Source organism: Centroberyx gerrardi, chromosome 3, assembly GCF_048128805.1.
Source record: "Centroberyx gerrardi isolate f3 chromosome 3, fCenGer3.hap1.cur.20231027, whole genome shotgun sequence".
Lineage (NCBI taxonomy): Eukaryota > Metazoa > Chordata > Actinopteri > Beryciformes > Berycidae > Centroberyx > Centroberyx gerrardi.
The window spans coordinates 7,364,846-7,389,098 of record NC_135999.1 but is presented as its reverse complement, the minus strand read 5'-3'; the positions used below and the strand labels follow the sequence as shown (position 1 = coordinate 7,389,098).

At 43.4% G+C, this 24,253-nt stretch overlaps 4 protein-coding genes across 5 annotated transcripts; 1 reads left to right on the top strand and 3 right to left on the bottom strand.

Moving 5' to 3' along the window:
* Positions 1-950: 950 nt before the first annotated feature.
* pane1 (proliferation associated nuclear element) lies at positions 951-4,768 on the bottom strand. 2 transcript variants are annotated; one of them, XM_078282621.1, is made up of 6 exons: positions 4,613-4,768; positions 4,051-4,127; positions 3,498-3,596; positions 3,003-3,082; positions 2,633-2,724; positions 951-2,086 (listed from the first exon to the last, which is right to left on the bottom strand). In XM_078282621.1, exons 1-6 carry the CDS (start codon positions 4,667-4,669, stop codon positions 1,940-1,942), a joined length of 552 nt encoding a protein of 183 aa, XP_078138747.1. In that variant the 5' UTR covers positions 4,670-4,768; the 3' UTR covers positions 951-1,939. The 2 variants fall into 2 exon arrangements, with proteins under 2 accessions (XP_078138747.1, XP_078138748.1); XM_078282622.1 differs by lacking the exons at positions 4,051-4,127; positions 4,613-4,768 and adding an exon at positions 3,921-4,026.
* Positions 4,769-5,270: 502 nt separating this feature from the next.
* LOC139922966 (putative RNA-binding protein Luc7-like 1) lies at positions 5,271-12,220 on the bottom strand. Its single transcript, XM_071913623.2, has 10 exons — positions 11,634-12,220; positions 11,009-11,103; positions 10,288-10,386; positions 9,960-10,070; positions 9,589-9,732; positions 8,974-9,150; positions 8,510-8,706; positions 8,379-8,408; positions 7,494-7,649; positions 5,271-6,519 (listed from the first exon to the last, which is right to left on the bottom strand). The coding sequence occupies exons 1-10, from the start codon at positions 11,692-11,694 to the stop codon at positions 6,270-6,272; spliced, it is 1,320 nt and encodes a 439-aa protein (XP_071769724.1). The 5' UTR covers positions 11,695-12,220; the 3' UTR covers positions 5,271-6,269.
* A 356-nt stretch (positions 12,221-12,576) lies between these two features.
* Positions 12,577-14,350, top strand: LOC139922967 (essential MCU regulator, mitochondrial-like). Its single transcript, XM_071913625.2, has 3 exons — positions 12,577-12,767; positions 13,843-14,001; positions 14,212-14,350. Exons 1-2 carry the CDS (start codon positions 12,606-12,608, stop codon positions 13,978-13,980), a joined length of 300 nt encoding a protein of 99 aa, XP_071769726.1. The 5' UTR covers positions 12,577-12,605; the 3' UTR covers positions 13,981-14,001; positions 14,212-14,350.
* Positions 14,178-20,626, bottom strand: LOC139922965 (TRIO and F-actin-binding protein-like). Its single transcript, XM_071913622.2, has 11 exons — positions 20,519-20,626; positions 20,203-20,271; positions 19,911-20,000; positions 19,624-19,718; positions 18,425-19,070; positions 17,969-18,203; positions 16,480-16,591; positions 16,141-16,300; positions 15,786-15,899; positions 15,053-15,139; positions 14,178-14,884 (listed from the first exon to the last, which is right to left on the bottom strand). The coding sequence occupies exons 1-11, from the start codon at positions 20,543-20,545 to the stop codon at positions 14,738-14,740; spliced, it is 1,782 nt and encodes a 593-aa protein (XP_071769723.2). The 5' UTR covers positions 20,546-20,626; the 3' UTR covers positions 14,178-14,737.
* Between the last annotated feature and the right edge of the window lie 3,627 nt (positions 20,627-24,253).

The window sequence follows — 24,253 nt, the reverse complement described above, 5'->3', positions numbered from 1 at the left end:
GAGTAAGGTAATAGGGTTATAAATCAGTGTTGTTAAACTAATTGCTGGTCATTACAAATGATAAAGCATTAGAGAATGGATGTCTTTGCTAAAATGTGCAGTCTGAAGGCCAGCACAGCCCATTATTACCGACCCAATCACTTAAAGGCATGGGTAATTACTAATATTCTTAAACTCAAATATGTGCATGTACACACACACAAACGAACGCACGATCCACACCAAGCACCGTCACCACCGACCCTCACACACACGTGTCTCTTTTGGACATCTCTCTTTCCATCCTCCCTTGGCTCCACTCTGCTTCTGTCTTATCAATGTGGACGTGACTCTCCACAGCGCAGCATCTCTGGCAGGCCAGGCTGAGCTCACTCCCTCACCTCTAGCCCTCGTGATTGGGTACGTGATGGTGGATAATTGCCATGATAACAAAACTATTATTAGGAAGTGTACAGGCAGGCGGTGTCACTGGCTGACCCACTGCTCAGTGAGGTCCGGGTTACTAATAATTGCCATTTAAAGGTCAGGAGAGGTGTAAGTTATTTGTCCACTCCGTGATAAACAATACATTCTTGTTTAAGGAGTGGCAGCCGATGGTCTTCAAGTATTTTGTGAAATACATTGCTTCCTTATCCTGGATGGCCTTTCTCAAATCATGTGGCAGTTTTGTTGTCATTTTTTGAATTCAATCTAGTTCCTGTAACTAGGTTCTCCACTGGTATTTTAACTGAGGGTATGCATCAGATACACATTGCCTTTTCCAGGCATCTATACTGCACACCTGCCCATCAAACTATTAATTATTGACACATACAATATATGAATCACTGGGGGCAACTGAATGCCTACTTCCTCAATCCCAAGTGTCTGCACACAACAAATGGTCAGTCACAAAGTTTTTTATTATTGATCATAGCTGATACCAGTATGCAATATTTATATTTACTGAAAGGCTAATGAAATGACTCAAGTTAATTCAAATATTCAAAATGAATACAACTTTATTTACATGTATAAACATTACATATGCCTGTTAAAAGCGCCCTGTCAATAGCTCAAATGTTTGTGAACTGTATACTAACACACTGTAATGCAGAGTAGGTAATGCATGATAGACTATATTATATACACACTATACAAAACCCAAACACTCTGTGGCTGCGAATGAAGTTGTGATAATAGATATCAACACTAAGTCCAATTAGATCCCACATGCCCCAACTATCCCAAGGTCAGCTGATTAATTATGCACAGAAACACTTCTGTCACAAATTTTAGCACAGCTTTCGGCCCCTCCATTAGATAGCATTTTGTCAAACGTTATGATTCCTGGTTCTTGTCAGACAGCGGAGCGAACAGATAGTTCAGTAGTTGTGGTTCGATGTAAATTGTAAATTATGTTTATTTTTTATGTGTTTATGTCTTATGTGTTGGGAGTCAGAATTGTTCATAGGCCTGTTTCTGGTGAGTCCCCACTTGACGAGAGTAACAACATATTTTTATGGGCTTGAGTCCTAGTATAAGAAACTACATTTCTGATCTGGGCTGCATGCTGAAAATGTTTAAGAACCCCTGTGTAAATAGTGATACTGACAAGCACTTTAGGGCAAAAAAGGATCAAGGCTACAGCTCCACAAAAACTGCAGCAGCTAAAAGCCAAAGCACAAACACAACAATGTCTTCAGCTGTACAGCAATTGCAAAAAAACACACTGCAATTCTATTATCCCGAACAGAAGCAGCAGGTTATTCATGGTGGAGAATGGACCAATGGAAATGACTGTACACGCAAGACAAGATGTCCTGCTAATGTATTATCAGTTTGGGAAACCTAGCTGTGGTGGGTCTGTGTGCTGTTGAGGCGGACCACTACAAATAAATCTATGTATGAGAAAGTCTGAGCAGACACCACTTCAAACGTATGGGGCTTTACGAATTAATCAAAGCTCTGCTGGTTCGATGTCTGAGGGCACGGTGCAGCGAGTCAAGTTGGACAGGTACAGTGCAGTAGCCATGGGAACAAGGCCGGCCGCCACCTTCAGAACGGTCAACAGCCTCTCTGCCGCGTTGGTCACACCGTCTGGAGTCTGGAGAGGGAGAAAATTACACAAGACGCCTTTTAAGCATCAGAAAAACACACAGTAAAAATACACAAGTAAAAATACCAAACATTTCCTGGTTACAGCTTCACAAATGCTAAGATTTGCTGCTTTTCTCCATTTCATATCATTATACAATCAATACTTTGTTTTTTTTTTTGGCTGCTGTTCAGACTAAGTAAGAAATTTTAAGAATCACTTTGGGCTCTGGTAACTTGTGATGGGAATTTGTCATTATTGCTGACATTTTATAGACTAAATGGTTGATCGAAATAACAATTGATAGATCGATCGATGAAACTAATATTTAGTTGCAGCCCTACTTGGGAAGAATTCATGATACATCTCACAAATCCTCATTCATATTCCTAGGTATGGGTGGTGGGGCACCCAGCCACCTATGCAAGATGCACCAGTAGCTCACTGGGTAGAACCTAGAACATGGCACTAACTCTGTCAAGGTTAGGGAAACATACATGTGTCCACGCATTGGCATATGCTTGTTTTGAAATGTAAAGACGCTCCTCCACTGACCTGATCCTCTGCACACAGCAGGGGGCAGTGCAGTGAGGCGGCCAGCTTTCTGACAGCGTCCAGGCGCTCTGCGGGGACTGAGGCATTACGAGCTGGAAGAAACAGATGCAGAGGGCAGGACAGCCAGTCAGACAGGGACACAGAAAAAGCTGAGCTAAGGGATAAAAAGCTGAGCTAAGGGATGGTCAATTCCCCACATGGTGAGAGGGACATCACAGATAAACTGTGGAAAATGATCCATGTTAGAAAGTCTTTGCTAAATGTCATCCCATTTGCTCCCTCTTTTGTCCTCGTCCATGTGCTGTGGAGAGTTGAGGATTGAAAATAGTAAAGCAAGCAAATATTTGGGGGATTCAACCCATTTCCATACCATTAGTGACCACGAAACAGACTTTTCCAAGGAAATATCCAGGGTCCAAATACTTCAGGGAAGCTTCTGCTGACTGAAAACTACAGAAAAAACAAACAGTATGTGTCACCATCAACCACCATCAAATGAGAGTAAACTAAGTCTGTATAAAAACCATCAAACTCTCATATTAATTCCTTGAACTATATTTGGAGAGAGCTGCACTTATTACTGACATGTGAACCATAGACATACACAGGCCAAAGCACCTTAGAGAAATAAATAGCCTCTTTCCACACCATGATGAAATTGGGCCTTCCAGCTAAATACTGTGATGACCAGAAATAAAAAATATATATATATTTGAATCTATGGCCAGGTTTTCAATCAATAACTGTTGGTAACAAGATACAAAAAAGCAAACAGATATTTTAATTTGGGAACTGCCCTGGCCAGTTCTAGTTGACAAATCAGTTGAGTTCAAGGTTTCCCTGGAGGTAAGGATTTTAAACTTACCTGAGCTCTGAGGTCAGGTGGATGATGAACACCACCAGGTCAATCCTTGGACGGCTCTCCTCATTCTTCATGGGCAGTGGCAGACTCTTGGCTAGTCTCCTGATCGGTACAACGAACACACAAGATGTCATGTTGAATAGGATTTATCAGAAGGGGCAAGGGGGGAGACGTGAGGGGAACTAAACCCTCTTGTTTTCCCAAAATATGTATCACATCCTCCTTGTTAACTCTAGATTTGAAGGGCATGTCAGATTATGACAAACCATGGTCCAATTATTAGTGAATTAACTAGTAAAAAGGGCATTGGAATAAGGTGTCAATGGTTTAAAATCAGTCACTTAGTCTTAGTACAGGCTCGATTCAGAGCTAGATTATGCATGATAAACTAAAGGAAAATCACCACTGGCCATGTGAGGTCTTTACCCTGTGAATAAAGCAAAGCTAGATTCAAGCATAAGGTGGTGGGTGGTGTTTCCAGTTAAGCTGTGTGCATCCACTTGCACAGGCACTTCTTTGAGTTAACTTTCAGTCTGTAGTACAAAGTAGTACTCACACATTCACAGTGACAGCTGTCTCCTCCACCAACGCGTCTGCTAAACTCTGCTGGAACTGCTCTTCATTCTCCACCAGCTGGGAGACAAACATGACAAATCACCACAGTGGATGACACTCAGTGCTATTCCACACTGCAAAATACTTATACTGCAATATGCTGGGATATATTTAAAAATGTACATAACCTGGCCCAATATGTATTTGTATATATAGATAACATTTATTCAACATATATTTTAGACTACAGAAATACATTTTCTTCCTATGAGCTGTGGACAACATAATCTATATGCAAGTAATCAAAATGCATTTTCGCCACACAAAATGACGTTATATATATATATATATATATATACACACACATCTATATATATGTATATACCATCTACACATACAAATACATTTCCATTTTTTAAACATGTCTCAAATATATTCTCAAGTATATGTGAAATCATGTATTTTTTGCGGTATCAGCTGCTTTGTTTTTAGCACCAACTCGGGCAACACACAGGCTTTGCTCTTTAGCCGAGGTTAGCTAAAGCTATCAAAAATAAACTTACCAGTATATTCGCTGCGTTCAGACCAGGTAATTTACTAAAGGGCTTCAGTAACGACATGTTCACATAAACATAGAGACAAAAACAGTCCACAGGCTCTCAATTTCACAGATTTGGTGAATAACTCCACAGTGGAGTTAGCCCTTTCCTGGTTGTCATTTCATGTGCTGCTGCTGCGCGGTTCTTTTCCGAACGTGCGTCTGACGTCATGACGCTTTTTTTTTTTTTTTTCCTCCAAAACGTGGTTCTTCTCTGCCACCTACAGCCCACAATGTGTCTTGCAGCGCAGTCCACTGATATTTTACCATTTCAAAACACACCTCTGAACAAACTGCTATTATTTGATGTAATACTTTCACATAAATCTCTTTTTGCTTTCCCCTCAACAGGGAGGACAGAATACAAAGTATGCTACAGAAAGTCTCTGCAGCTGGCATGGATTGAGATTCTTGCTCAATGACACTTCAGCAGGATGGGTGATTGTGGACATGAGTTCTTGAACCCAGGTCCGGTTGAAGGACTTTCTCTCCAACCACTAGACTACTCTGGTGCCCAAACATAAATGTATGTTTTCAATACTAGAAAAATCCATTTGACAAAAATCAATGCATAAACAAAAGATGGAGGGAAAGAGACACATCTGTATAAGGAATCCCTTGCATTTGAGTGGAAGCAGAAAATTTTATTCACTTTATAGTAGATGGCACAGCAAAGTACAGATCCCCCCAACCCCACCCCAATACATCCAAGTTGTATCACAGCAAAAAGGACACAAGTCTGTTCACTGGGCCTCAACTTAAGTACCAGTACTTAAAAATGCATGTCATCTACATGCATTTACATGTCTGGAATTGAGTGGAAAGACTTGGATGACTTCTTCCAGGGGACAAGTATGTTTATTTTCAAAGTATGAGTTCATCACCATGTCTTGAATTTAAAGGCAGACTCAAGGATGTGTCGCAGATTTCCGGGGCAAACCTCCCACTCAAAATGAGACTGTTATGGTCTGAGGGCAGATAACAAAAACACAAACATCAAAAAGTGCCTTCAATCATTCACGACTCATTTCTGCGGGCGTTATGTCACATCCACGAGTCTACCTTTAACCAATGTAAATAAATCCATAGCTACTAAACCTCATATGAAACAGACACCAGATTCCTAATGGAACGCAGGCAAAACAACAGTATTAACAACATTGAAGTTCATACTAATGATAAAAAAAAAGAACAACACGTCACCTTAAGTGAAATAAAACAGACTTAAGGTAGGTCTTCCGTTTCTTCACTCCCCCATCCCTCATCGTTGTCCAATCAATTGTACATGAGATCGACAAGATGGCATAAAAAAAATTAAAGTACTGCTTCCTGGTCACTCAAGCCTTTCCTAGGTCTTTCCCATCCATTCACCACACTTGAAAGTCACTGTCTTACATAGAAAACTGGCTCTGCGTGTGACCTTGACCGCCACCCTCGAGGCTGTTCCATTACCCCCATGTTCAGTTCCCCCCCCCTAATGTATATGCATGTCCCATTTTTAACATGAACACACATACAGTACTGACACACACGCATCCACACCCGAACGCTCTCAGCTCTCCCTGCTCTGTTAACTAAACAATATATCCAAATCTGACTCTGGAGGCGTCCCTCCCCCCCCCTCATATCTCCCCCGACTCTCTCTCTTCAGAGCTGGAGCGTCTGTCCCGCTCGTACGACAGGGATCTCTCTCGCTCCCGGCCCCGGGCCGTCTCCGGGGAGGTGGACCTCTCCCTCTCCCTCTCCTCCCTGTCTGCGAACTCGGGCCTGTCTTCGCGCCGCGCCTCTCCTCCTGCGCCCTCTCTCCATCTCTCCTGGGACGGGGAGCGCTCTCTTTCTCTTTCGGTGTGAGATGATCTGTCTCTGGAGGACCTGTGGGGGGAACAATCGGCCATGAAAAGACAAAACTTTAGTAGGAAATCCAGTTCAGTCGTTCTAGCACGTTTTTCACGTGTTTCCAACATGGCTGTTTGTTGAACACGCATTACATTTTAGAACTTAAAAAAAGACCTGCCTGATAAAGAATAAAGTAGCTTTGGTTTCCCCTCACTGGAAAAAATATTCTTGAGCTCACCAAATTCAGATAATAGCTGCCATTTTAAGTACAGCAGTTAAAATGAGAAGCATTTCAGAGAAACATGGAGCTAAGAACATCAAAGCTCCCCCCAGCGCTCAGAGCCATCTTGGCTGACAGCGTTAAATATATCATTTAACTTTCAGGTCTTGCCTTATTCTCTGTCATTTAGGCCCAATACAACATCTGAGGAAGGTAAAAACTTCCGACAGACACAAACATTACTTGGCTATGGATCTGCAGGCTTTTTGTTTGTTGAAAAACAAACTGGTAGTGATAATTACGGCTATTATAATAACAGGCTATAAATTACACTAGCCTTCAAGACAGCATTTAAATTAAATATGGAGTTGCTTTTTAAATTGTCTAGGCATTGGCAGCTCCCTTTCAGTAAGCAGTGGCATGTATTCCACTGTGATCCCCAATGTAATCATCTAGTTGCCCGAGCAGAGAACTTCCAACTGTACGTTCATTTACAAGCACCTGCGTGAAGCTGATTGATGCTTTTCTGTGTCAGGTGAATTTCTTGCTGAAGATGAAAAATTCAAATTCAAGCTCAGTAAAGTTGCATCTATCTCGCTTTGGTTGCCTCCTTCCATTGTCTTTCCATGTATTCAGACTGCCTCTAAATTTGTTATTGTATGTAGTTTGGTGATTTAATGAGGTAAACTGGTCTCAGACCAGTGCTCCTGTTCCAAGATGTTTTCTGCACACAGGCCCGTGCCTTCAACTACAGGACACCAACTAGACAGCGGTTGGACAAAAGCCTCACCTCTTCCTCTTGCTCCTGTGAGAGTGGGACCGTGAGCGGTGCCTGTCCTTGTGTCGATGCTTCCTCTCTCTCTCCCGGTCCCGATCTCCACCCTCTTCTCTGGAACGAGACGAGCGGTGCCGTCTTGAACGATGGGAGGACGAACTGCCTCCGTCCCTGAGATGGACAGATACAGATAGATTCCAAGGTAAAAATGTGACAAACGGGTAGGTTGCAACAAAAAGGGGCATAGGCCTGTTTCTTTCAGGTCCCCACATTGCCGTAATGGGATGTTTTAATGAGCTCCACGAGACTACATTTACATTTAAAAGCCTGTGTTATAAACCATTAAATTATGCTACATATACCAGTAGTTTTAATTCAGTGCTATAAGCATTAAATAAAGGCAATTTAGAGTATATTTGCCAGTGACCCTGCAAATGCAGGCAACCATCTGTCTAAACATCTTTCTCTGGGGAAACGGAGAGGAAACCTTTCACCTCAACAGCTTCTACCCAAGCTACACACTGCTGTATCACATCAGGTTTTTTACACTATTCCACTCTACACCTTTATGTCTATGTTCTATAATGCTCAAACTACTTAATTCACTTCACTGTATTCATAATAAAATGTCCACTTAAATCCCACTGGAACTGTAAGAACACTGTATGCCATGCTGTTATTGAATAATGTACACAGATAATTAATGTAAATATGAAGGGTGGAATGTACACTCTGTGTCTATCGTATACCCAACACTGTGCCTTTGCACTGTATGCAAGGTTGTGTTGTACCATGCCTCGGTATGTTTTCTGAAACAGTAAGTTGTTAATACGTCTCTGCACCAATGCCACCAAGACGGATTCTGAATGTTTAAAGTGATTCTGAGCAAAGCAGGCCTACCTGTATCGTTCTCCGCTTCTAGATCTTGACCTGAGATGGGAACACGGACAAGAGAGTGTCAGTTGCAGTATCCCGATGACACAAACCTGTTCTTTGTACAAGATAACAGTGTAAGTAAGGTTGTTTCTTACCTCCTTCGGTCCCTCTCCCTGTCTCGTTCTCTCTCCCATTCTCTCTCCCGTTCTCGCTCTCGTTCCCGCTCTCGTTCCCTCTCTCTCTCTCGTTCCCGTTCCCGCTCCAACTCCCACTCTCTCTCTCTTTCCTCCTCTCGGTCGCGTTCCTCTCGTCTTCTCATTCGCATCCTTTCTTGTTTCTCAACAACTGCTTTCTGGGTGCAAAAAAACGTAAAACATAACTGAAAAACTGAAAACATAACTGAAACCATAACTGAAAAAGTTACCAAAAAGTGACCATCTATGTTCAGCACAAATGGCTCTGTACTTTTGTACAAAAACGCTTGCAGACATAACCACAGTATGTTTCACAAAGTGGATAGAAACAAGTCTTACATTTAGACTGTGTAGCTTCTCATGGATCTTGTTGTTCAATAATCATATCAATTAGAGCAGTATGTTAGTTCAAATACACCAGTTACCCTTAGTCTGTCAAGCTTCTCTCGGATTTCGATGAAGCCGAGGTGCAGTTTGCCCCCAAAGTGGTCGGCCAGCCGACGATCATTGTCGTGGAGACCCAAGTAGGCGGAGCACACCTCACACACTCTTAGTTTTTGTTGCTGGAAACTGGAGGCAGGCATCGAGTTCCTGTACACATCCTGTAAGAATGCAGATGGTAGCACTAAGAAACAGGCACACATTAAATATGAGTATGAACTAAGGGCAGAGGATATCTTGCTGCTTCAGGCTCAAGGCACTCTGTTAACTCCAAATACACAGTCAGAGAAGGAGATTTAGTTCCCTATCTGATTTCTGTCACTTTCCATATCGAGAGGCGATTCTGTATTCTTACTTTGAAATGCCTTTGGTTACCTGCATCAGGGAAGTATTCGTATGGTAAAACGTAGCTTACCATCACATTTATTCACAGAATGTGAAAATGAGGCATTGGTGTAGATTCAGCCTCGTTAATAAACCACACATAAAGCCTTTATTCAAAGAATTTGAATACCTCTAGTCTGGTAAGTAAGATGTAAGTGAAACTGTTCTAACATAATAAACATCTCATAACACGAAGCAGTCACAAAATCTCTTACCTCTGCCTCTTTCTTCATGGCCCGGGTCTTCTCCACCTTTTCCAGTACTTGCTGGGCCTCGTCCACGTTCCCCTCGCCCCCCAGCTGCTCGGCCCGGGCCAGCAGCTTCCCAATCTCCTCGTTCAGCTCATGGACACGCTCAGCCTTATCAGGCAGAGAGAAACAGAGATAAAATAGGGAGAAAAAAAAAAAAAAAAAGGTAAACAAAGACGATAAATGCTTTTTTTGCTCTATGTGTCAGATTCTTGACATTCAGCTTCTGTGGTTTCGCAGTTTGCCCAAGAGATTAGCAACTCTCTACGATAAAGAGCACAGCATTCACGAAGACCCGATACTAATCCCACTAACAACGTGAACAGTGAGTCGCTCACCTTTGCAGCCACTTCAGCGCTGATCTCATCCTGTGTCTCAGCCAGTCTCTTCTTGGCCAGCTCGGTCCTGCGGTCACAGTCAGCGATAAAAGACTGAAGGTGCTCAGCAGCCTGCAACAAAACAAGGATGAGTGGGTGTCTATACATATGTGTGGGAAACCGCACACCCTCGCATTACCCACAGGCAAGTATGCTACTATTATGACATTCCTGTACGTGTGTGGCTGAGTGAGTGGCTCCAGTGAAATCATAGAGAGACAATAAATAAATATATCAAATGAGGTATACATGGTTGTGTGTGTGTGTGGATGACAATACCACAACTCACATCCAGCTCAAAGAAGTACTCCTGCTGCTTTGAGGCAATCTCGTAGTCCGCTCTGAGGGCCAGGTCATGGACTTTCACACACTCTCCCAGGTCCATTCTCTGCAGGAATCAGAATGACATCAATGCATTACGTTTACATGCTGACTGAAACTTGATTATTTACCAAATCCCAGCATATAGCGGCTGAACCACTGGCTTGACAAGAAAACATTAGTCCAGTTATCAGACAGCATGTCAACATGAGCAGAACAGCATACTTGCGTTTTGAAACAATACTTTAGTTTCCATCTAACCATCCAGCGATCACTCTAGCCTTGAACCTGTAAACTGATCTAGTGGTGTTCACTTTTTGGCTTATGGGCTCTGAAAACAAATGGATGTCCATTTGTGGTCCCCTCAAGCAATGACTTTTACTTTCCCTTGTGAGGATGTTTCACTCAATTATTGATGAAAGCCTAGAGGCTTCATTATTTCACCAGCCTTGACATTTGTCCTGTGATCGAGCCCATAAATTCCATAAAGTAAAATGCCATCCTGCTCTGGTCCATTTTCATCTGCATCACACCAAGACCTGTAAGTTTGATTTATGCATGTCCTTTGCATTACCCAATCACATCTAAAATATGTGTTGACATATACAGACACAGACACTAAGACAAACATACAATGACTTCAAGTACACTTATTCCAGTGGTGTGTGTGTTGGAAACGGGACACTCACGGTGCCTGACAGTATGTCATGAGGACACGAATCCAAAAGGTGACTCTTGCAGACCCGCTCATCTGTGAATTTGATTCTCTGCCGCATGGTGTCTCCTTTAAAGAGAAAGCACAGAAAAGCAGACATACACGGGTTAGTACATAACTGTATTATCTACGATAACTTCGCCAGTGTGCCAAGCCCCTAATCAAAACATACCAAGTGATTCTGGAGCATATTTGCAATGAATGAGTCACTCATCTGTTCCAGTAAAGCCTAAGGTTAGCTACTCGTATAGAGTCGTACAAAATGACAACATCTGGTGGTGAGAAATTGGGCCATGAACAAAATAACAGGATTATAACTGTAACTAAGTAAAACAATAAAATGCATCAAGATCTTTCTAGACCTGCAAGTGATGTTCACTACAAGTTAAACACCTTTACCAAGTTCACTTCAACTCAAAGACAACAGGTAGCTAGCCGGCTTGCTATCCTGCTAGCTGGCTAGGTTAGCAAAGCATGCCTCACTGGCACTATCTGGCTCGTTAGCTTGTTGGCTAATAAGCCTAGCCTGCTAACAGCAACACAAACTTGATTTTGTCAGACAGCGATCTCAAACACAGTCTGTCATCAGCCCGACTCACCATCTCTCCCTGTCCCCATTAGCTGGTCCAGCATCGCTCGCATTTGCGCCTGGGCCGACATGTTTCTGGGTGTTTATGTTAGTCACTCCACGCCGACAGTCTCCACACATGCAGCCTCCACCGCAGGCCTCGGTGACGGCTCCTCCACCACCACGGACAACTTTTCCCGAAGAGAGGAAGCCCAAGTTCCCTTGAAACAACGAACTGGCTATATACAGTACTATTTTACTGGTTATTACACCACACAAACTGCTATATATGGCTATATAACGTGGATGGCACCGGGTCGGTTGAGCAAGTCTAACGTCAATTTGAAAACTGCTGGAGTCCCTCCTGTTCCTCTGAACTAGAGATGGTCGTGTGACGAGTTGAGAAAGCGGTGACTGAATGTAGACGGGGTGTTTTGTTAGCTAACTAGATTTGTATCGAAGGAAATCGCCAGTTCTTCTGTAACTGGAAGATCGACCATAGCATCTAGCTGTATTTCTAGCCGGTCAGCTAGAAGTTGGCAAGTTTATTCAACGTCCTTTCTTCCCTCTCGACTTCCTATCTCTCCGTGCGCGCCGCCGCGGAGTCGCGCTCTCCGCCTCGAGGAAGTGCTGCAGTCCTCGCGCGCTGGTCGGCTGGATGATTGGCAGGTCAACGTCATACGCCTCATTTATCAAAGTATTATGAATCATTCTTTTTGAAATATAAAATAAAACACATGATAATATGTGATCTAAAATATATATTTTTAATCAGAATTGAGTCAGTGAAGTAGAGCTGTCAGATATGTCTTGGACGGACGACGCAGAAACAGTGCTGAGTGTGCACTACATGATCGATACACGAAGTTTATGAACCATAAATATATTAAGTCTTTGAATTATTTATTATTTTTGTGGTTGGTTTTTTTTCGTCCGAGAACAAGACACGCCCATAAAGTCATCCCAGTCCCAGCTGTCCCACCCCTATTACAAACTGGAAAAAATGGCGACGGCTATGCTGCGGCTCTCTCGGCAGTTTGTTAGCAAAAATGTAGGAATAATGAGCCGTAACACCGGCTTGAAAACATCAAACCTGTCTAAGGCGACTCCTTGCCGAACTGTAGTGTCGACAACATCGGGAGCAATCCTGCCGAAGCCGGATAAAGTAAGTATTTTTGCCTGGAAAACCCGACAAGAGCATAAAATTATATTGACAACGTAGGCGGGACTTGGTTCAAAATTGACAGCAGCTGTGGCGAATAGAAAAGCAGGAAACGTGTTGGAACGTTCAAGTCAGCCAATGAACCGGTGTTTGTTTTACGCAAAGGTATTTTCAGGAAGTACTCATATTTTGTCTGTTATGTAGAAAATCTGTATATAATGGAAGTGTCGCATATATTGGAATATAAACACTCTGAAGCCTTGTTTGTTTAATAGTAATACAATCTGAACTTGCCACTATACATCTTGGTGTGCAGTGTTAAGGCAAGAAAGGTCGGTTACGACTGCCGTTAAAGGAAAAGGAATGCCACAGCAAAACTACAAGTGTCTTAGGAATTATAATGATACCACAGGAGATACAAACGTGCCATAAAGGTCACTACTGTTGATATAAACTCAGTATTGAGTACCACAGACACAATAAGTCCCTATTGGAATATTATTTGGTTCGACTGTCGAGTTAACAATATTGTGCCCCTGTTTTAAAAGGACAGCCTAGCCTCCAGTTTACCTGATGTTGGACAGTTCAGTCTAGTTAGCACAGTTAATACAACAGAACAGAAAATCCCTCTTAAAGCCAAAGACAAGAGCCAAATCATTCATCTCCAATGTCATTGAAAGAAATGTATAGACCTGTTTGTATAAGCTGTTTGATCATTATTAGACTGACTCTGTGATTGAAATGAGCTTCATTTAATAATTGATGCTCACAGATTTGAACCTGAAAAAGCATGGAATGTATGTTGTGTCCACAAAGTTATTCTCCCATTCAGTGTCATTTTTGAGCAGCTCCAGGCTTTGTTCATGACTTCAGAGATTAGGCTCTTGTTTCTTGTTTTGGGGAGACGATTGTCCATGTTTACAAATCTAAACTGATCTGTCCTAAAGCAAAATAATATCTTGATCCCTTTAAACTGAACTGGAGATAAATTCATGCTAAGTAACTAACCAGTTCCTTGTTGTCTCCCCCCTTGAATCATCCCTGATTGCTGAATGTGGATGTCACTTATGTTTTCCAGACGTCATTCGGTCTTATCCGCATGACCATAGTGGTGGTGCCTTTCCTGTATGTGGGAACTCTGATAAGCAAAAACTTTGCTGCTCTCTTGGAGGAGCACGACATCTTTGTGCCAGAAGATGACGATGATGACGACTGAGCTAACGCCAGTAAACAAATGGTAAAGTCAAAGTGTACATCGGCCACACCTTATTTCACCTTTAAACATAATCTAAACGTACTTTCTTCTCACAATGTTATCTGAGTGTAAAGGGTGTGCCAGCTGCACTTAAGAGGTAAATCAACCGAAAAGGTGCTGGTTTGTGGCAGTTTGCAATGATGACAGTTGATAACAAGTGACAGTTCAAAAACGTTTTATTTCCTTCCACAGGGTGCTTTGCAATAATGACTGAAAGCATGCCAGCCAGTACAAGGAAGACGGAAAGAGCACTGTGACTTCCAGATCCATCCCTGTATCTCCCTCCATCCATCCCCCTCCTCCTATCTTCTCCCTTTCAGCTCATTTGCTCTGAAATATTTTAAAAAGAGATTTCATATCATATTCATGTGAGGCTATCAAGGCTACCAGTCATGCCTTCACTCTTGTTTGCATGTTTTTTGTCTTACAACTCAATAAATTAAGTCGATACACATGGAAAAAACACTTGTTAGTTTTCTTTCTTTGGTATTCTTGTTTAATCTTAACAGAGGCAGTCGATGCATAGTGGTTTTTGGGAAGTAATAGTCACAATAAAATATTACTCTGACAGCTCCACATCACAGCCAGGCAGAGCCGTAACACCAAATCATATTATTGCATTGTACTGACATCTTATTACATTGCGTATCTTGTTTTCTGTTGGCTTCCTGGCTTTGTTCTTATAAGGTCACTTTTTTTTTACAGTTTTCCCCACCAATCAGGTTTCTCTTGCCCCCTCCTGCAGCGCGGCATTGGTCAGTCTCAGGTGTTCTTTGAGGGAGCCCATCTCCAATTGGCTGCGGCCCTTCGTCTCACTCAGCTCTACATAAGCCTCCTTATAACGCTCGTAAGCCGCCTCCTTCTCCTACAGGTTGGGACATGACAAAGATGGTTGGTGTGTCAAAGTCAAAGAAGGGAAGGATCATTGGACCGGTGTAAAGCAAAGCTCTAAAAATGTGTGATAATTGATTTTTTTGGTGTATAATATTTTGAGCGGTTACAATAATGTAGTGGGTCAGAGCATCAAAGATACCTTGGTAAGAGACTGTACTTCACTCTGTAGGCAGCTGATTTCTTTCTGAAGATAGTGCACCTCGTTTTCTTTTGCTCTTAACAGCGTCTGAAACACACAAAACATGACCTCTTACTATGACCAGTTGATTAAAAGATTTGAGTTTTCACATACAGATGGGAAGTTATGTCTGTGGGGATTTCACCAAGTGCATCAATGTGGTTGAATTTAGAGCTTATGCTGCTAAACACTAGTAATGTGATTTATAAGTGTTGAGAAATATGTAATCCAGGCAGTAGATGGCAGTATGTCCTGCACCAGAATGTGACCAACCACAGATGGACCACACAAATGAGGACACTGGGAGGAAAAAAAAAAAGGATGGCAATATTGTAACAGGGAGCCAGGAATGGGGATACAACACACGCAGTGAGCATGATCTGGTCAATCTGTTTCATTACAAGTGGGTTCAGAATTCCACTGCACATACGGATCCCGCTTCCCGGCTCCCATGACACTACTGCCCAATCCTTTTCCTTCTAGCTGTGGCCCAAGCTAATCAGTTTCTCACAGCACAGGCACAGCCAAGTGTGTGTTAACTGAAACTGGGTTGGTTGCGCAGCAAGAGGCTGAGGTTACATTGTGAATGTACCTGTACGCTCCTCTGCCTGAACTGAGCATCACCTGTTTTCATGTGAATTGAGAGAGTGTAGAATCTAATTCAGTCAACCATTTTACTCATGATTATCAATACCTCTACTTCTGACGGACTGCGTTCAGTGTTGCCATGGGATGCGACCTCTGACCTCTGCCCTGTGATGAAATAACGCATGCGGCTGATCTCCTCAGCCAGCTTGGTCTTTAGCTCCTGAAAGAAACAAAAGGAGAACAGACATTTTTATTATAATGATTGTTTTGTTTTTATTAAATTAACTTCATAAGAAAAAAAAAAAAGGCATGGAATTTGATGAGAACTATCTTGAACTCTAAACCGCTCTTGTAATGTGTAATGTGTTTGTTAGAGAATCATAGAATGAAATTAGGAACCTCTCTCTCTCTCTCTCTCTCTCTCTCTCTCTCTCCCCCCCCCTCTCTCTCTCTCCTCAAACCTGGTTCTCTCTTCGGAGCTGCTCCATCTCTCTCTCCTTGCGGCCCAGCTCTGTCTCTCTGCCTCTGCTGCTCTGCTCAGTGCGGCTCAGCTCCAGGCACTTCTGAGAGTAGCGCTCTGACAGCACATCCAACTCGCTGTGTAAGACGTCACCCTGGGGCCTGACACACACACACACACACACACACACACACGCACACATTATGGAGTAAATTATTATGCCCCATCATGCAAGAGGTCATGGTCTTGTGTAGAACATTTGAAGCCTGCAGCGAGAGCCTGTGAGATGGAGAACAGTCTGACCGCGTCGATGATAATAATATGCCTATAATAAACTTACGTCTGTCCTCTGTACAAAGTCTCCACATGTGCCGCTCCTCCAGCCAGCCTCCTGGCCTTCTCCACCTCTCTCCCCAGCCCCTCCCTGTGAGCCGCTCGCAGTGCCTCCATAGCTGTAATGCACAGAGACGGCAGTAGCAGAGAAACAGTGTGGTGTTCGGACAGCTAGAAGGTGGGAATGTATAGCAGAGTCATTCTGCAACCAGCTAATGGGAGCAGCAACCAAATATTCTGATTGTATAGCATATGACAATGTAATGTGCAAGTACGCCAACTGAAGAAGAGAGTAATCTGTTTATGGAGAGAAATTCAAATTCAAAATTCAGAAATGGAAATGAAAAAATTAGTATTCTATTCAATAAATATGTATTATGATATTTGAATACACAAACCAAGAAACATATATTTTTAACAACAAATACTTTGGTTCTTGTGCTTTGTAAATTATCATATAAATGAATGTAAAATTTTCACAAACATACATATTTGTGAACCCATGTTAATCATTGAAAAGTCCAACTGGTTTTCACCAAAGTTACCAAACTTAAAAAAAAACAAAAAAACTGTACGAACAACATATTTTCGGAGCCAAAAACATTACAGAAATTGGTGACTCTGCATTAGTGATTCAAACTACAGGTGTGCCATGGTTTGTATTTGTTTGTGGGTTTTTGAGACTTTTGTTTCACTTGTGCTGGTGAACCGCTTCACAAACAGGCTGAATCCTGCCTTGCGCTTTGCAGTGGATCAGCCAATCAGATGCAGAAATATACAATGACATCATGATAAACACTGGGCTTGTCCGCTGGCCTGTGGAGCCTGTGGGTCCAGACCTTCAGCATGCCGCCGTACGCCTACTGCGCTGAAATCTCTGAGCGAGAGCGGCGTGACTGTCATCAAGGCTCACATGGCCTGTGTTTGTTGCCACATGATAGGCAGAAACCCTCTTTGATACCCGGCCCCTTGCCCATGTGTTCCCCTCCATTTCAAACACAAACTTCTTTGCCACTCGTCATAGCATCTTGCCAAATTGTGCCCTGGCTGTATGAAAAGGAGCGCACCCAGTGATGAACTCACTGATTGGCTGATCCAAAAGGAGTGCACCCAGTGATGGACTCCAATATAATAATGCATATTTATTGGATATTATCTTATTCATTTCCATTTTTATTTCTATTCACCCCATCTTATATATTTCTGAATTTGGAACCAGAACTCCCACCAAACTTTGTCTCATGGTGTAGTCAGTTTCACAGAGAAGCATAACTTGCAATAGCCTACTAATATAAGAACAATGCTTTTTGCTTACATTGATATTGCTACACTCAGTATATAGTGCCACATCACTATTATGACCCATATATAAGGAGATGAATACAAGATGTCTTGATAATAATACTAATACTAACACTAAATAGGAAGCAAACCCCTAACCTAATCCTAATGTGTTTGTGTCATGCTCTGCCCACTGAGCTCACAGTCTTCCTCACCTTTAGCAGCGGCCTGGCTCTCTTCCTGCAGCATGCTGTCCCTCTGTCTCTCCAGCTCCCTGATCCGCATGCCGTGCTCCTCCTGCAGCTCCTGCAGTTCTTTCCGATGAGCTGCTTCCATGGCCTCCAGTCTGGCCCGACAGGGGGCCCCGGGGCCGCACGGGCTGTCCACCTCCATCCCCATGGCCACACGCTCCCTCTTAATGCTCTCCACCTGCTGTCTAAGAGAGAGGGCCTGGGAGAGGGATTAGTGGAGACCGAGATGGGAGGAGGAGAAAACAAGAATGAGAGGGAGAAGGCAGGAATGGGGAGGAGGAATGAGACAGAAGAGACAGAGAGGGAAGAAAGGGGGAGGAAGGGGTGGAGAGATTTGATATCCAGTTTGGAGGTTGGGAACATCATGACTCTGCTTCTGTACATAACGTCATTTCTGAGTGAATGTTTTTGCTTTCTTACCTCCCTTTGAAGGGCTTCAGCTGTATTTGACTGAATGGTTTGGGCGCCATTCACAGTCGGAGCATCCACTGTGGAGCTTGCTTTATTAGTTTGGGCACCAATGACAGGCTGGAAGTCCTCTTCAGGGATTGACTGATAAGTCTGGGAACCAACCAGAGACTGTAAAGCCTCTGGGGGGCTCGACTGGTGAGTCTGGGCTCCAATGAGAGATTGCGCGCTCAACTCACTAAAGGACATCCGCTCGAACTCTGCCCACTTTCTGTTGACGTCTGAGTCCATGGTTTCAATTACAGGCACGGGTACGCTCCCCTTCTTCAGCTCCATGGAGTCCCACCTGCTGCCCATCTCGCTGAAGGGGATCCCCTCCTCGAACCACTTGTTCCTCTCCTCCAATCGCTTGGCCTGCTCCCTGTCCCAGCCCTCCCCCGCTTCTCTCTGACTGGCTGGAGATAAGTCTGCATCCAGATCCCCGTCTACAGACCCAGTTTGGTGGCGGTCAAGTGGATGAGAGTTAGCAGCAGATGTGGTGGAGTTGGTAGGAGTAGTTACATAGTTGGAGTCCTTGCAGGTGAGCCGAGCGGGAGGTTGGCATGGCGACGGTCTCCGGGAGAGGGGGTTCTCTTTCTCGCTACCGGTATCTGATTGGCTGAGGTCAGAATCAAGGGAAAGGCAAGAGGATAGTGTTACACATCAGAAGAAAGATAATAGATTATGGTTAGTACAGACAGACTCCTGAATCACATTGTCTGCATTTCTTCACCATGTTCAGGAATTCAAGTCTCTCTCCTGAATTCACATCTCTTCTTTGAATTAGATTGAAAGTTTTAGTATATATAACAATAAGTCGTAAAAAGGAACAAACAGCATGAGAACAATTACAGATTTGCCATGCAGGATTTTGCTGTGAAATTATGACTCATCAAATGATAACAGATTCTGTAATTGTTGCCAATCCAAACAGCAGTTTCATTGATTTTCTTTGCAGTTTAATTTTGTTTAATTTATGAGTTCTTTGGCTTGATTTCCCACAAGATTCCCTCTGGTAAATCTTTAGACACAACAACCAAGCAGTTTACCCCCAATGTGCTCTGAGTTCAGCCCATATGCAGACCTTGCTTCATGGAAGCATTGTTGTCAAAAGACAGAATATATATCTATGGGCCACAGCACATAGGCCGCAAGGATAAAGACAGACTCACGGTGTGTTATCCTGGATCGCCTGCTTTAGTAACTTCACCCAGTTCCGTCGTACTCTGGAGGTCATGGCAGAGAGAGTGAACACTGCTCTCTTTGTCTGGAGGAGATCAAAAGAGAGCGGGAAGACACACATACTGTTAATCAGGAAGGAAGCAAACAGCCAAAGCACGTAATTGGTATGTATAGGTGCATGGAGGGGGATTTCTGTCTGCCCTTGTGTGTGTGTGTGTGTGTGTGTGTGTGTGTGTGTGTACTGTACAAAACAATGACCAAAACAGTAAATACATACATGTATTTGGAACCCATAGTTCTTCTCTACATCACAGTCTGACACATTCACACAGGATGTCAGATCGATCTCTCCGTCCAGATCATCTGACTGCAACACAACAGGAAGAGATACAGGCACAGATACAATCTGTATCACTGGAGCAGCAGCAGCATTGCTTTTTTCCTGTTTCACCTCTACTGTATTCTAACATTTTACTGTGTATTATACTGTGTTTTTTCCTGAATGAAGTACTGCAGGTTAAAAACTGGGTAATATTCTTAGAAATCATGAAAAGCATATCTGGCCTTACCTCCTCAGCTTCTGAGTCTCTGTAGAACCTCAGTGAAGCATCACCCAAAACAAACCAGTGTTTCCTCCACTGAGCAAAACACAGGAAAAATTAGGCCAGGCTGAATCATTTCATTTCATGGGCAACATTAAGAGAATTTGTGGTATAGAGGTAAAATACATCTACTGATAAAGAATAACGATCATTACTATATGTGGATTTATTTATGAGTAGTTTAAAAGTAGAGTCTCTTCCTTGGTGCTGTTTACTGTCAGTAGTATGTATGTGATTATGGTTATAACAGGAGTTAGAGTAGAAAATGAGAAAAACGTCTTACCTTGCCATTATCATCCAGTCTGGACATCCACCCCTTGAAGTAACAACATCTGCAAGGAGAGAACAAGATGTTTCAGCATTCTGCATTCAGTAGTGGTTTCTGTCTCACAGCTAAGTGTGAGACTTAGAGGAAACGGAAACTGTCAAAACCAGAAAATAACTGCTGACATTTCTTCATAACATTACTACTGTACATCACTGTGAACCAGAGACGCAAGCGCACAAACATCAATAACTAGAAGAAAGCATGGAAACGGAGAAATGCTGTATATTGAAAATGTGGGAATGTAAAAAAAAAATTAAGGGATTTTTACAGAACATGCTCCTCATTCTAAAAAGTATGGTTGTAAGTGAAACGGAAAGCGACAGAGGAACTGATGAAACATTATTATCAGAATCACTTGAAAACATGGGAGAGAGGGTGAGAGAGAGAGAGAGAGAGAGAGAGAGAGAGAGAGAGAGAGAGAGAGAGAGATACATACTGCTGAGTTTAACATTAAAATGTGGACTGGTGTAGTGACACTTAAACGGCAGTTGAATTAGACAACAGAAACTCTCATTTTGCGTGTAACATGTGTCCCCTTGGTGATGTGACAGTTTCCTGTTTCTCAGGTGACAGCCAGTTAGAACTTGTCAGCACAATATGACAGAAAATACTTACCATGCATGACATTGGGTCCAATATGTATGCCATGAGAGAGAGAGAAGAAAATGCATGTTATGGTTTGCCCCAAATGCAAGTAGGAAGTCACATGTCAGAGCACACCTGCAGGTCTCGTTGTTTTTCGATGGAAATGTTTTCTGAGGGTTTTCAAACTGCTGCAGGCTTTTGCGTACCATCGTTGCATGTGATTCGTCGCACTACACTTCCTGAAATTACATTAATTTGAGTAGTTTCATTTTGTGGTCATCCATCGTTCTCTGCATGTTGGCTCAGCAGTTCTAGACATGACATTGCAATGCTGAGACTGCAGGGTACATCAGCTCCAACCACCCTAGAATCTATTAATAAAGAAGATAAATCAAAATGAACATGCTGCCCTAAAACTTGCAGTGCTAACTAATGGCTTTTTCTGCAAGGTGCTTCTATACAGGGGCGCCTGAGGTAAAAGAGCTGAAATAAATATCAAGGAGCTACTTTAGAATGAATGTATGAATGGCCCAGTTTCCCCCTGGCTGTGATTTATACAGACGCCAAGAGTCATGGGATGGTTCTCACCTGTGTTTGTGTCTGTTCAGGAAGAGCTCTCGCCTTCGCCTTTGAAGATCTGTGCTTTTCACTTTGACCATCTGAACTCTTTGATGGGATGTACAGACATTTATGGTTCTTTGTTATTATAAAAAAGTGTTGTATTTCAATTAACATTTATGGCGAATGTTTCTTTGCAGTTATCCCACTGTACCTGTGTATGAAGAGATGTTGCTGACTGTCTCCGAGACGATCTTCCACCCTCCGAGTCCCGACATTTCTCTCGTCTATCTCTCCCTCTCTCTCTGCCTCTCCCTCTCTCGTCCGACTCTAGCCTTGAACTGTAGACATCTACTTCATCTTGATCCCTTACAAAATAAATTACAATGGTATAGAGAAACTGCATAAAGGAAAATGTAAGCTTAAAGACTGACGCATGCAAAAAAACACACTGTTAGCACTATCTCTATCCTTTTCTTCTCACTGAACTTTCGCATACCTCTGCATAAGCTTCATGTCTCAAGATCAAGTTCACATTTCGTTCCCCCCCCCCCCCCAGTGTATTAAGGCAATTAGTTTTGCAACAGTGAATCATCAGATATATAAGGCCATAATCATGTATTCAACATTGGGGAGAACTAAATGCCAGAGGGTCTGACATTCCTCCCCCTGAAAAAGGTTCTCAAAACTAATTTCCTGCAACTTTAACATACATTTTATAAAATAATAAAGAAATAGAAGTTTTGTTTTAACATCTATTGATTTAATTATATTTTTAAGTAAAAGACTTAAAAAACTTTTTTTTCTATTGGCCACTGTAGCAGAAAATAAGTAAAAACAATTATTAATCATAATATTGGCAGGTATGATTTGATCATATCTGAATGGAGTCCCCTCCAATATGTATTATAGTTACGGCTCTGATGAGATGTAAAAATCATAGTCTTTTTTCTATACTTGCTACACTGTTGCACTGGGTTTGGGTAGTTACAGGTCCAAGAGGAAGTGCTTGAAAAATGATACAGTAGTAATGCAGAATAGATGCAGGGTGGTGGAACATGCACTATACCACGCAATACCACACAGTACCACCAACCTGGGAGTCCTGAGCCTCTGGTCTCTGCGTGGGCTGGGACTCTGGTTCCGCCTCCTCAGGCCTGAAGACTCCTCCTCAGACTCCATCTGGATCTTTGGGATATCAGCCAGGACGATGTAGTCATCTATGGTCATCCCCACCTCAGATACAGATTCAGAAAACTTTATTGTAACTACTCTATCTGGGACAGAGAGGTGTCTCTGACATAGGCTCATCAATAAAAATACAAAACATAAAAACAAACTCATAGGTAAAAACCGATGTACCTCTTCCACCTCTGCTGGAGCCTTCTTGGGTTCAGAGGTCAGCAAGGAGTCCAAGCCCCGCCTCATGTTGCTCCTGCTTCTATCACCGCTGACTGTACCATTTCCCTCATTGCCCTTATCAGTCTCCATGGTTGCAGCATGGGAGTTCAGCGAATGGGCAAGGAGCTGGGAGTCCACGCCCCGCCTTGATGGGGAAGAGCCACAGGAGGGGGCGAGGCTGAGCAAGGAGTGTGACGACCCCTGCCAGGTGCCTTGAGGAGGGCTGGAGACGCTCTGATCCTGCATCTCACTGGGTCTCTTTGAATACGTCTGTGTTGTATCAGGTCTGCTATCTCTAGAATGGGGCTCCCTCTGCGGGGTGCGACTGTGTGTGCTACCGCGGCCACTCCTGGATGGGGAGCCTTCATGGCTGTTACGAGTGCGAGTGGTGGCAGAACTGTTGACCGCCGTTCTGGGTCGAGGAGATGCTTGAGATCCCTCGTAGGAGTTTGGCTGAATGGCTGAGGAGCCACGGCGGGAAATTGATTCCAGATTCCTGTACAGTTTCTCAGAGTCCAAACTGTGGCTGTTTGAAGCTTGCGATGGACGCCTCGACTGACGGCTGCGTCCCCGATGTGCATCCTCAAATTCACCATTCTGTAAATGGCGGGAGTCTGTACGCTTGTGGGAGGGGCTGGATCTGGAGGGCGAGGCAGGCCGAGAGGTAATGGAGGCCCTCCTGCGAGATGGACTGGACCTGCCCGATGTATGACGAGACGGAGTATGAGATGGGACCTGAGAGGGACCGTGAGATGAGGTGTGAGACCGAGTTTGACTCCTGGAGTGGGAGCTCCTTCGCTGGGACCCCACAGGAGATTCGGTCAGCTTGTAGCGGTCCGGGCTCTGGGACTGGTGACGGGTCGGAGAGTTCTCCTGGGACTCGGTTCTCCGTCTGAAGTTGGAGTGGTACGTGTACCTCTGTGGGGATTCACTTCTCCACGTTTCCTGCAGAAATGTCTCTGTGCTCCTCCTCTGGGAGGGTATGCCGAGGTTGACATTCCGGTAGGGGACACAGGCTTTGGGCTCAGGACTGTGGGTACTGGGGAGGGGATGGCCCCTCTCATAGTAACGAAATGGACGTTTGTTCTCTTCCGCCTGCCGCCCACCATCGCCCCTTCTGTCTGGAGAGAAGTAGCCACTCTCTTG